The 12195-nt window shown below is 42.4% G+C and overlaps 1 protein-coding gene across 4 annotated transcripts in view; it reads right to left on the bottom strand.

The window, feature by feature from the left end:
• LRRK1 (leucine rich repeat kinase 1) overlaps positions 1 to 12195 on the bottom strand; it is a 149377-nt gene that overhangs the window by 31257 nt on the left and 105925 nt on the right. For all 4 annotated transcript variants that reach the window (XM_033919979.1, XM_033919978.1, XM_033919980.1 and 1 more), the window contains 4 exons: positions 11662 to 11938; positions 8140 to 8311; positions 6306 to 6469; positions 1130 to 1269 (listed from right to left, as the gene is read on the bottom strand). In XM_033919979.1, coding sequence (XP_033775870.1) covers positions 1130 to 1269; positions 6306 to 6469; positions 8140 to 8311; positions 11662 to 11938 — 753 coding nt within the window. The remainder of the gene's footprint in view (positions 1 to 1129; positions 1270 to 6305; positions 6470 to 8139; positions 8312 to 11661; positions 11939 to 12195) is intronic.

Here is a 12195-nt window from a genome sequence, read left to right as displayed (position 1 = left end):
TAAGAAAGTAACAATCTCTTACAAGCAATGGTTACTTTCATAGCTTCCTATATTTTCTTGGTTCCATCAAATAACACAAACAATTAGATCTAAGAAACTAATTACAGTGGAACCTTGGTTTAGGAGCATAATTCGTTCCAGAAGCATGCTCATAAACCAAATTGCTCGTATATCAAAGCAAGTTTCCCCATAGGAAGTAAAGGAAACTCGCTTTGATTGGTTCCACCTCCTCCCCCCCCCCAAGGCTACCGGCGCTGCTCCATATCCCTCCCCGCGATCCGGCTCCATTGCTCTCCATCTTTTCCAAGAAAAGAAGATACAGATTAGGACTGAAACAACCAATGCCCCAGTGCTTCTTTAAGTATGTTTCAAAATATTTAATCAATTAAATTCAGTTTTTGCTTTCAGTTTCCTAATACAAAGATCCAGCTAGAATAAATGTGCCTATTCCTCTACAGGATTCGTATATAAGGCTTATATGTAAAAGATACTTAATAGAAGAATATATGCTGTAACACCGTTGGGGGTAGGATATAGTGTAAAACCTCCCCTCAATACCTTCTATACCAAAAGTGCTTATGCAATAAAGTCTTCAGGCCCTCAGAGGTGCCACCAGAAGCTCTATATACCTTCATGGCAACTGGCTTTATGCCCCCTATCGTCATCGGGTCTATTTAGTATGTGATATGCTATGCTTAATAAACTTTATTTTGCTTTTTTTGTTTTCAATAAATAGTTATAAATAAAGTATTTAACTTAACTTGGGTGGTTTAGCCAAGAGGGACAGAGTACGCCAACATGTTGCTCTTCATGACGTGGCCACCCGAAATGTGATCTAAGACGGTTGGCCACGTCATGAAGAGCAACATAGTTTTGAGGGATTGTGCCCTGAGGAAACCTGAACAGGGTGAAACATGTTGGCGTACTCTGTCCCTCTTGATGGAAGCTCCAGTGACAGGATGGTTAGGATAGGCTGGAGTAGGCTTCTGTGGTCTCTTGCCCAGAAATATTAAAGAAAAGATAATTTAACCATGAATTTATAATGTATGAATGTTGGGCAGACGGGATGGACCAGCCAGATCTTTATCTGCTGTCATTTCATTTACTAGGAAAATACATTCCTTCTTACCTGGAAACCACTGGTCTATCAGACTGTTCACGTGGTCAGTAATAAATGCCATAATTGAAAAATCTCTCACTTCTGACTGGCAAATAATCTTTATGCCTCCACTTTTCTTCTTTTTCCAGTTTACATCTGAAGATTCAACACTGCAAAACAGAGAAAAATAATATCAAAAAAACATTACAATTTATAGCACTATGAGGCTCCATTTTTTCATGACAAATTACTCCAGTATTGGTGGGGCTTGGAGTTCTGTGCTTTAGAGAATGACATGGGGCCTGGGGCCTGCAGTTAATCGTGGGGACAGGGACAAACTTTGTCCCCCATGCCATTCTCTTAGAAACTAGCCAGGAACAGCATCTATAAAATATGTCAAAGCTTAAAACATCTTAGACACCTGGCAACTGAATTCAATAATTAAATTTAAAAAAAACTGCAGATGCTGCTTTTGGATTTAAATGAGCTACTAGTAAATGACATTATTTGTGTTTTGTCTGCCTTTGATGTGGCAACAAGAATCTTGTCTGCTGATCAGATCCTACTACCTGCAACATCCTTTCTTCACGTGCTCAGTTGCTCAAACATCTTACTATTGCTGCAATAGATTTCCAACATTTAACAGACACTTTCTTATCAGCCATGCCAGATTAGCTCATAGGAGGAGTTATGTCTCCCTGCCAGCAGATGGAGTCAGAGAAAAACATCTCAGAGCTAAATGGAGATGGGTACCTGCGGATAACCATAGGGCAGGGATGGGACAGAGCCTGTGGGGATGGGGTGGAGACAGGAACAGGGCCCATGGGGATGGGGGTCAAACTGTGTCCCCATGCCATTCTCTAGCTTTAAACAGGTTGTTCCAACTAGATGGAATAGCATCTATAAAATGCTTGTATCACCGCATCCCCACTAGCTCTGTTCTCATCTATACAAGCCTCAAACATTTGTGATTTTATATTTAAATCTTTTTTTAAAGTATAAAAAGGGACAAAATTTTGTACAACTGTTGTTTATAAATCACAAATAGAGCCTTCCATGTCAATCTGGTTTTGGAAGAACCTTTCCAAAGATTTGGTTGCCTGTGTTTTTACTTTCTCTGGATTCTCTTTCAGACATGGGTGTAGAAGAGAGCCAGAAAAATAATAATCAGTTTAGCAGTGCAGATCCTTGCGCTGTGTAAGCAACAGCAGTAACGTGAAAGTCTAAGATTACTGGAAACAATCAGGTAAGTGTTTGTCCATTATTACTATTTCCAATATTTTTTTATGATCTTTCACAACTGAAGACGTTTATTGTGGGGGAAAACATCAAATGGGGCAATTTATGTTCTTCTGTACTCATGACATAATAAATGACAGCAGATAAAGACTAATATGGTCCATCTAGTCTGCCCAGTAAGATGACTAGAGCTGCACCTGCCAATGAATGCATCAATGTGTTTTAGTATAGATACTTTAAATTGCTGTCCACTTTCTATGATTAACTTGTGGTTGTTTTTGTCTCCTGTATCTTCCCCGTGAGCTATAATTATGATGTTCCTTTTTGTTCTGTTTTCTTTATCAGGGATTACCCTGAACAAAACTATGATATATATATTTAGAAAATAGAAAAAAATTCTGCATTATTGTAACTATTACAGGGGGAAGGGGAGGTGTAGGGAAGGAATTACGGATGCAATAGAAGTTGATGTTTAGGCAAAACACAAAAATGTCATGCATCATTGTACATTTCACACAAAAATAGAAAAAAACCCCATCAGCAGCCTCAAAGCCGAGAGAATGGATCCCTCTATCCAGGGCCTGATATTCAAAACAATTTAGCTGGCCAAGTACTGGCTAAGTACTGCTTAATATCACAGTTAGTGCCAAAAACAAAGCCAACCGAGCACTACTGTTATATGACACATTGTTAAATGAATACTTCTGTTCGGTCTTCACCCACGAGGCGCCGGGTTCCGGCCCTCAGCTACAGAAAAAGGATGGCTCAGTGGACCCGTTTAGTAATTTCAAGTTTACAACAAGCAGTGTCTACTGTGAGCTGACTAAACTCAAGGTTAACAAAGCAATGGGGCCAGACAACCTACACCCCAGGGTGCTCAGGGAGTTAGGGGACGTCCTAGCGGAACCACTATCCGCTCTCTTCAATCTCTCCCTTAGTACAGGTAGAGTCCCGTTGGACTGGAAAACGGCTAACGTCATCCCACTCCACAAAAAAGGTTGCAGAACAGAGGCTGAGAACTACAGACCAGTGAGTCTCACATCTATAGTGAGCAAACTAATGGAAACCCTAATCAAACACCAATTAGATAAGATCCTGGATGAGGAGAATCTACGGGATCCCCGTCAACATGGATTTACCAAGGGGAAATCCTGCCAATCCAACTTGATCAGCTTCTTTGACTGGGTGACGGGGAAGCTTGATATTGGAGAGTCCTTGGACATTGTATACTTGGATTTCAGCAAAGCATTTGATAGTGTCCCACACCGCAGGTTGTTGTGCAAAATGAGTTCTATGGGATTAGGTAACACTTTGACAAAATGGGTTGGGGACTGGCTTGGTGGTAGGCTTCAGAGGGTGGTGGTGAACGGCACCCCCTCCGTAATGACGGCAGTGATCAGCGGGGTGCCACAGGGCTCGGTCTTAGGCCCGATCCTTTTCAATATCTTTATAAGGGACCTGGCTGAGGGGCTTCGTGGTAAAATAACGTTATTCGCCGATGACACCAAACTGTGTAATATAACAAGCAAGAGCACAACGGACAATATGAAACATGACCTACTCCTATTGGAGCAATGGTCAAAGACCTGGCAACTGAGTTTTAATGCCAAGAAATGCAAAGTCATGCACCTTGGCAGTCAAAATCCATGCGAGACTTACACCCTAAATGGCGAGATCCTAGCAAGGACGGTTGCAGAACGGGACCTAGGGGTGATCATCAGTGAAGACATGAAGACTGCCAATCAAGTGGAACGGGCTTCATCTAAGGCTAGGCAGATCTTAGGATGTATACGTAGGAGTTTCGTCAGCCGTAAGCCTGAAGTCATTATGCCGTTGTATAGATCTATGGTGAGGCCCCATCTGGAATATTGCGTGCAATTCTGGAGTCCTCATTATTGCAAGGATGTACTGAGGCTTGAGTCAGTCCAGCGAATGGCCACCCGGATGGTCTCCGGACTCAAGGATCTCCCGTACGAGGAACGGCTGGACAAATTACGGCTATACTCACTCGAGGAACGCAGAGAGAGGGGAGACATGATCGAGACGTTCAAATACCTCACGGGCCGTATCGAGGTAGAAGAAGATATCTTCTTCTTCAGGGGTCCGACGGCAACAAGAGGACATCCATGGAAAATCAGGGGGGGGAAATTGCATGGCGACACCAGGAAATACTTTTTCACCGAAAGAGTGGTTGATCGCTGGAATAGACTTCCACTTCAGGTGATCGAGGCAAGCAGCGTGCCTGATTTTAAGAAGAAATGGGATCGTCACGTGGGATCTCTGCACAGAGTTAAATAGGGGAGGGTTATTAGGGTGGGCAGACTAGATGGGCCGTCTTTTTCTATGTTTCTATTGATTCAAAGGAATTTTATATCTGAACATATGTTAATACATATGCATACTTTCTTCCTGCATGTTGTGACAGGAATCTGGCTAGACCTACAAGAACCAAGGAGAAAGTCCCTGTATGCCCCAGTAAAAACTCTGTGACCAGGTTTAGGAAACATCCTGACCAGGGTGAAAATCCTGTGCGCAACTTGAGGAAGGAGTCTGCCCCTTTAAGAGTGCCCAGAGCACAGGCTGATATTGTAAAGACAGGCTCTTTAAGAATTTGTCTAACCCTGCTAGGAGGGGGCGTGGCTTGTTGATGAGGCTCCCATTTACTGAGCTTTCCTGGTCAGATAGAGAGGAGAGACAGCTGGGACAAGGAGCTGAGCAGAAGCTGGGAAGAAGCCAGTCCTTCCAGCTGAACCATGGCCAGCACAAGAAAGTTTCCCTGAAGATTGGGAAATGGAGGAACCTGAAGTCCAGTCTGAGGACCAAGACATGGAATGCCAGGTGGACTATGACCTGCCTAACTGGGAGGAACACTTAATGGAGTGTGAGAAGGCTGTTAAGCCCAGCAGTTTTTCCTTGTCTTTTTTGAACTTTTTAATTTATGTTTTGGAGCAGCTTGTTCGCTGCTCTGACTTGTGCTGGGAGTTGAAGAAGTCAAACCGAAGCCTGTCTCTTGGGAGGGCGGCGACACCTGTGGTGTACGGGCTCCTCTCCTCCCAACCTGTTGGGGATTCGGCTCTACCCAACAGGGCCACAGTCAGAGCCAGAGCCAGAGAGAACATTTTACAAGAAAGTGATGCTTGGTGCATGGACTGTTTTGTTAGCCATGAGTATGGCCAGAAAGCTAAATTGAGGATTTTTGGGTTGATAGCCAGGACTAACTCTGAAAGCACGGTTTGTGCTAGAGCGGGACTTATTTGCTTCCTTAAGAAGAGTGAATGAAATTCTTGGAAGTTTGTCTTTTCACTCGTGCCAAATTCTGACATGGTGTTTGAAGTTTTGTGTTACATTAAAGTGTTTTTGTTTTGACCAACCAGGACCTTTCAGTGTGCAATTATTGGGAGACATTGGAAACTGTGTTCCACTACCTTTCTTTAAACTTCGGGACTGGATTCAGCAAAGCAACTAGGCCTAGCCAGGATCCTGTCCCACAATGTGTATCAGTGAATTTTGAAAAAACATAACATAGTAGTGACGGCAGATAAAAGACCCAAATGGTCCATCCAGTCTGCCCAACCTGATTCAATTTAAATCTTTCCTTCTTAGCTATTTCTGGGCAAGAATCCAAAGCTCTACCCGGTACTGGGTTCCAACTGCTGAAATCTCCGTCAAAATTCACTCCAGCCCATCTACACTCTGGTCTTGCGCCACTTCCCATGAGAACTCAGTTCTCGCAGGAAGCAGTGCAGGACCAGGCAGGCAGCCTTGTGCGTCCCTCTGCCGCTAGAGAGGCAGCCGCATCCAGCGAGGGAGGGTGCCAGAATTAAAATAAGTGCGTCTTATGGAGCAAAAAATACGGTATATCTTTTAAGAACAATTTTATAAGCACTGTTTCCATGCATAAAACACTGCTTTACATGCAGAAGTGGCTTTGAAAATTGCTTTTCCCAAGACACTAGAACTCGATTACCTGAGGAAGCCTCCATCATAGGTGACCAAGAGACCTTCTTGCCAGTAGATGGTCTGGTTTCTTTTCACTCTGAATGTGCTGCAGCGGTTTCTTTGATTGCCAGTAAAGCTGTAAATGGTAACCTTCCTGTTTCGGCTCTTCACATTCTTCTTGTTTTCAAAGAGCTGAAAATCAAAATTGGCAAACACCATGTAAAACAAAGTTTAGTATTCAGAAAGAGAAGGAGCTTGCATTTGACATAAATTTTAACAAATGGCTCTAGGCTGCTTTGAAAACAAGGTAGGGTCACTGCAGCTTCTGTAGACTTTAGATTCCTTTCCTTTAAAATAAGAATTCTCCAACTGTGCTGTTTCAAGGGCCTCAAAACATTACAGAGCTCACTGAAGACTGATTATTACCACCATATAGCACAATACAATATCCTCCCCTTCTGGCAGCTGGAATGGAACAGTCCTGCTATTGAAGGATCAGTAATTCTTTATAGGTTGGCCTACCACTGCCAAGTATTAAAAGATGGCAATTAATTCAAAATACAGAGATCTGACTTCTATCCAATGCAAAAGCTTGCAATTATATTCTACTATACAGCTGAATTGAAATTATCTCTGATCTATGAAGCACCAGAGGCCCTATTTACTAAGCTGCGATAGCGTTTTTAGCACACGCAAAACCCGCGCTATGCGGCTAGAACTTAACGCCAGCTCAATGCTGGCATTAGTGTCTAGCGTGCGCTAAAACCACTATCGCAGCTTAGTAAAAGGAGCGCTAAAGTACATTTTGAAATTACCAAAATCAATGCAAGGTAACCACAAAACCTCTACATTAATAGTGGTGGTTATTAGCATACATTAATAACAACATATAGTAATGATGGCAGATAAAGACCTGTCTGCCCAGTAAGGTGATTAGACTTGTACCTGCTGCTCTGAGCAGGTTATATCCCTCTATGCAGTGGCATAGTAAGGGGGACTGGGGCATGGGGGTGCTGGTGCCTCTCCTTCCCTTTCCTCTTGAAATATTTGCTGGTGCAAGCAGCATCTTCTACCTGCTGCTCACGCCGGCTTCAGGTCCCTTCTGACATCATTTCAAGAGATATGCAAGGGGTGGCACTCAAGAGGCGAGGGGTGCTCAAGGAGGGAACTGCAAGGGGGGGGGGCACGGCCCAGCGATGATGGACGCCACCACTGCCTCTGTGCCTTAGTTTAGGGTTGTATCTGTTCCTCCAGGCAGGTAACATTCCTCTAAGCCTTGTTTAAAGTGTGAAAGTCATTCAAGTTTTGCTTTCATTCCCTCTTCTAAGATAGGATTAGGGATTGCACTAAAATTTGGAAAGCCTCTGTTTTGAAGTATTTTCTTAGCTTTCTCATCACAAGGAAAGATTGTTTTACTATTGATTGTACGTGGCTCTTCATGGATAGGTGGTTATCAATTTCTACTCCTAAGATTCAGGATTGTAGTTCTAATGGAAAGTCTGTATCGTCTACTGTAGTCCTTGGAGTGTAGTGTGGGTCAGTTGCGGGTCCTACTGTGTACTAAGATTAAAGAATACTGCCTAATACCCAACTAGCACTTGTGCATGAATCTGTAACATTCAAGTGCTAATATTCTTTTTTATCATGGTGTGTTCATTTAGGCACCTGTGTTATGGAAGGAGGGGGTAAAGCTTTGCCTCAGACACCACTTTGCATCCCAGGTAAGATATGGTAGTTTATAGGGATGAAACACCCCCCACTGAGATTTCTATGAACGCTGCAATTGGGACACTTAATTCTGTCCTCTGGAAGGAGAGGAACCTTCCTCCACATCTTAGCCTCAGCTCCAACTCTTCACTCACCTGCAAGTCCATCTCTGCCAGACTTATTAACATTCGAGCTATGAACCTTTGCCAAAACCCCACCGGGACAAAACTCATCTTGAATAGCCTCTGTACGGTGTTTCTGGAGTGATGCCGGAAGCCATGAATATCTAACCCAGGCTTGGCTGGGAGAAGATGAGGAAGAAGGTAACTGTTTAAAAAAAAAAAAAAGTTTATATTAGCTGAAACTGTTTATGTTTACTGCCAGTCAAATTAGTTCTTTGTTAATTGAGTGATACACTTGATTGTTTCAAGTTCAGAAAACTACTGAAGTTGCTACTCTGTGTATGAATATAGGCAAACCATAAAACAGGAGAACTGGACACAGTGCTCAAATTCTTAACTTTTTAAATTTAATTTAAATTAGTTTTTCAAATATATTCAAGACAATTCTTGACAACAGAAATATTTAAGAAAACAAAAACCTAACAAGAAAACTATCCATCTCATACATTGTACTCATTACAAAGGGCAATAATCACAGCAAAAAATATAAAATTAGAAAAATCCTGGGGGAGCGGACAAAAAGAAATTACTTCCAGTAAAGCAGGAGATTTAACTGGAGTACAGAGGTAAATACACTGCCCCCTTCTAATTCGCGGGTTTAGAACTCATGACTTCGGTTATTCGCAAGTTTTTGCCTCCCAAATGACAGCAATTTTTAAAGGCTGCCTCTGACCCATCCATGCCTCCCTCCTGTGTCCCGGACCTCTCCAGACCTTACCTGGTGGTCTGGTGGTGACGCGGGCTAGGAGCGAACTTTCTATGCTCCTGCCCCATGCAGAGCCATTAACAAAAGTGGATACCGTGAGTTCCCGTTGTAGTCTTGTGAGACCACGGGAACTCAAGGCAGCCATTTTTGTTGATGGCTCTGCACAGGGTAAGAGCATAGAAAGATCGCTCCTGCCCCGCTTCACCACTAGATCACCAGGTAAGGTCTGGGGAGGTCAAGGACACAGGAGGGAGGCGGGAGTGGGTCAGAGGCAGCCCTAAAAGTTATTCGGGAATTTCCATATTTGTGGGTCGGCTCTGCCCCTAACCCCCGTGAATATAGATGTAGCAGACTCAAATTTTTTATTGGACATCATCTTGCTAAATTAGGAGATGGAGTAGAAGTTGTCACAACTTTAGGAGGTTTCCTCATTTCCAGAAAATTCGTAATATTGTTTTGGATCTAAGAAAACATATGTCTTCATCTCAAATTTTACAAAACATTTACCAGTACATGGAAACTGTAAGAAAAAGGTCCATCCTAAGGCCAACACCTCAGATTTTAGGGCTAAAAAAAGCCTTGCTTCTGAGCTGGGTGGCTCTACAGAGATCCTGAAATTTCTGCACTTTATGTCCCAGAAAGTCTACATCTTTATAGCAAAAATACAGTCTTAAGAGCCAGTTATGATCTGGTTCTAAGGCAAAAGATGCAAGCAATGTGGCTCTAGACATTCCAGGAAACTAGAAAGATCAAAACTGTCTCCTGAATCTTCTTTTCTTGCATCCTTATGAAATTCCCCTCTCCAATCCACATAATACACCTGTGTGATGGATGGTAAAGACTCTTTAGGTACCTGCAATGTTTCCATAATATATTTCTTTAACATATGAGATGATATAAAAACTGGAGATTTGGGAAAGTTAATAAAGTGCAGATTTAGATGCCGTTCATAGTCACAAGCTTCTGATGAGTAATAATCCAATCTTTAATCAATGTATCTTGAATATTTTTCATTTCCACAAACTCTTTTTCCAACTTCTTAAGATCTTTCTCCACTACTACAGTTTTCTCCTCATTTTGCATCATCATTTCCTCACCTGAGTTTGCAGAGATTTTTCTCGTTGTTGAAATAATTCAAGTTTATTCAGCAGGGAATCCTCCATAGTTCCAACAGCATCCCACAGCTCCTCCAAGATGACTTTTTTCTCCTCTTCTCTCTGGTGACCCCCCCCCCAAAAAAAAAAAAATCAAAAAAAAATCGAGGGTTCTTGGGAAGGTAATAAAAGTTGTTCTCTACCTTCTCCCAGCTAAAACCATCTCTTTTCCCACTGAGACTGAAACCGTCGGAACCCTGTCTCTAGATCCAGACGATGCAATCTCTCTGATAGCCGCCAACTGGGACTGCTCCGATGATAACTTTCCGCTTCCGGGTTGATGAGGTGTCTCTGAGCATTCTGGGCCTAGGGTTAATCCAAGATGCTGTGTCCATTATCTCCTTCCTGGGACACCCCTGCCCGCTCTTGAGGCCTAGAAACTGGCATTGGAAAGCTAAGAATCTTCTGGTGCAACTGTGTCGAAGGTACTCCAGTTTCAGACGGGCAAGACCGGGCTTTTCCTTTGCGTTTCACCATAATTATCCCTGCAAATCGCTCACAGCAGAACCAGAGCTCAGCAGTGTACTTCCTCTGTCAGTGCCATCTTGGCCACTCCCCTCAACCTATTAAATTTCCTGTTTGCCTCTTTTCTCCTGGTGCTTCGGTACTAGATCTCATTCCCTTTTTTCCCTTAATATATACATAGATAGGTTTTTGAAAAATATTTTCCCTCTTTTTGTAATAAGTATTTATGCATATGCCCTTTAACCCATTTTAAATACTCTTTCCTTTGTCTTCAGCTATCCGTGCTGTGTTCATGGTTTTAAAAAGATCAACGTGAGACATGTGAGGTGGAAGATGTTTCTGATAAGCACTACAATGACTTTTGCTAGTTTACTTAGACGAAAAGGATGAGAGTAGCTAATTAAGCAGGATGAGCATTTTATTATGAAGAATAATAATAAATGTTAAAAATGTGATTGTATTTATTAGTGCTATACTGTAGAGCAGGGGTAGGGAACTCCGGTCCTCGAGAGCCGTATTCCAGTTGGGTTTTCAGGATTTCCCCAATGAATATGCATGAGATCTATTTGCATGCACTACTTTATTCATTGGGGAAATCCTGAAAACCCAACTGGAATACGGCTCTCGAGGACTGGAGTTCCCTACTCCTGCTGTAGAGTAACTATTCCCTGAAGTGATTTGATTAAATCTCTCAGGCCAGATTTCTCATTTCTACTCCTTCACCCCCACACCCTTTTCTTTGCTGTATTATACCACAAAAAGCATTCCAGAGAATGAATCCCGAGTGGCAATGGATTAGAAATCAAATAAAAATGTAAAATGGGATGAAGGGTCCCTAAATAATACTAATGCAAATTAAAGCAAACTTAAGGAAAATTGATGCTATAGCCAAGTCCAAGCCATTACTGGCATTTCTTCCCTTATAAGGGTGATAAAAAATAAGCCCACTTTGTTAATACGTAATAAAAGTCTATGAAGGCAACACTGTATCCAGTAATATACACCAGGAAAGATACACATGTAGTCATTAGCACAACACCCTCTTCTTGCAAAAGAAACCAGGAAAGATACAGATGTAACCTTATCACAGTGCCCTATCCCAGTGATATATTCCAGGAAAGATACACTCATAGCTGATTTGAGAAAACACTTAGGAACACTTCTGCTAACCTGTCATTGGCAACTGGAAGTGCAATTTCAAACTTTGCCAGAAACTGGAAATACTGCTCTTCTGTTTGTTCCGTGAACCCTGTCCCCACTAGCAACATCCTGAGGTCCTCTGCTTTGATGACTCCATTCTTAGCCACTGACTTTGAGAATTTAATGTTAACAATCCTCTCCAAACACTCTGCAAGCCAGACAGGATGGAGGAAGTACAGGTTTCTCAATCCATGGCTCGTGTCTGGGAAGTGAAGCAAGGTACCTGTTTCTATCAGGAAACTGATGGCTGTGAAGAGAGATGACAGTGTTATCAAGTTTCAAGTTCAAGTTTCAAGTTTAATTTTATTTGATGTATCGCTTATTACCAGCTTAGCAGCAGATGGGACAGACTGTTCTCCAACCCCATCTCAATCAACATTGGCAACCAAGTTATAGGAGCAAAGCATTGCAATGTGGTGCCACATGTCTTTCAAATATTCAAGGTACCAAACATACATCTTATCTGCAATATTTATCATTTTTAGGTCATGTGCCTGGCTACTC

This window comes from Geotrypetes seraphini, chromosome 14 (assembly GCF_902459505.1).
Source record: "Geotrypetes seraphini chromosome 14, aGeoSer1.1, whole genome shotgun sequence".
Classification (NCBI taxonomy): domain Eukaryota; kingdom Metazoa; phylum Chordata; class Amphibia; order Gymnophiona; family Dermophiidae; genus Geotrypetes; species Geotrypetes seraphini.
This window is presented reverse-complemented; position numbering and strand designations above follow the sequence as displayed.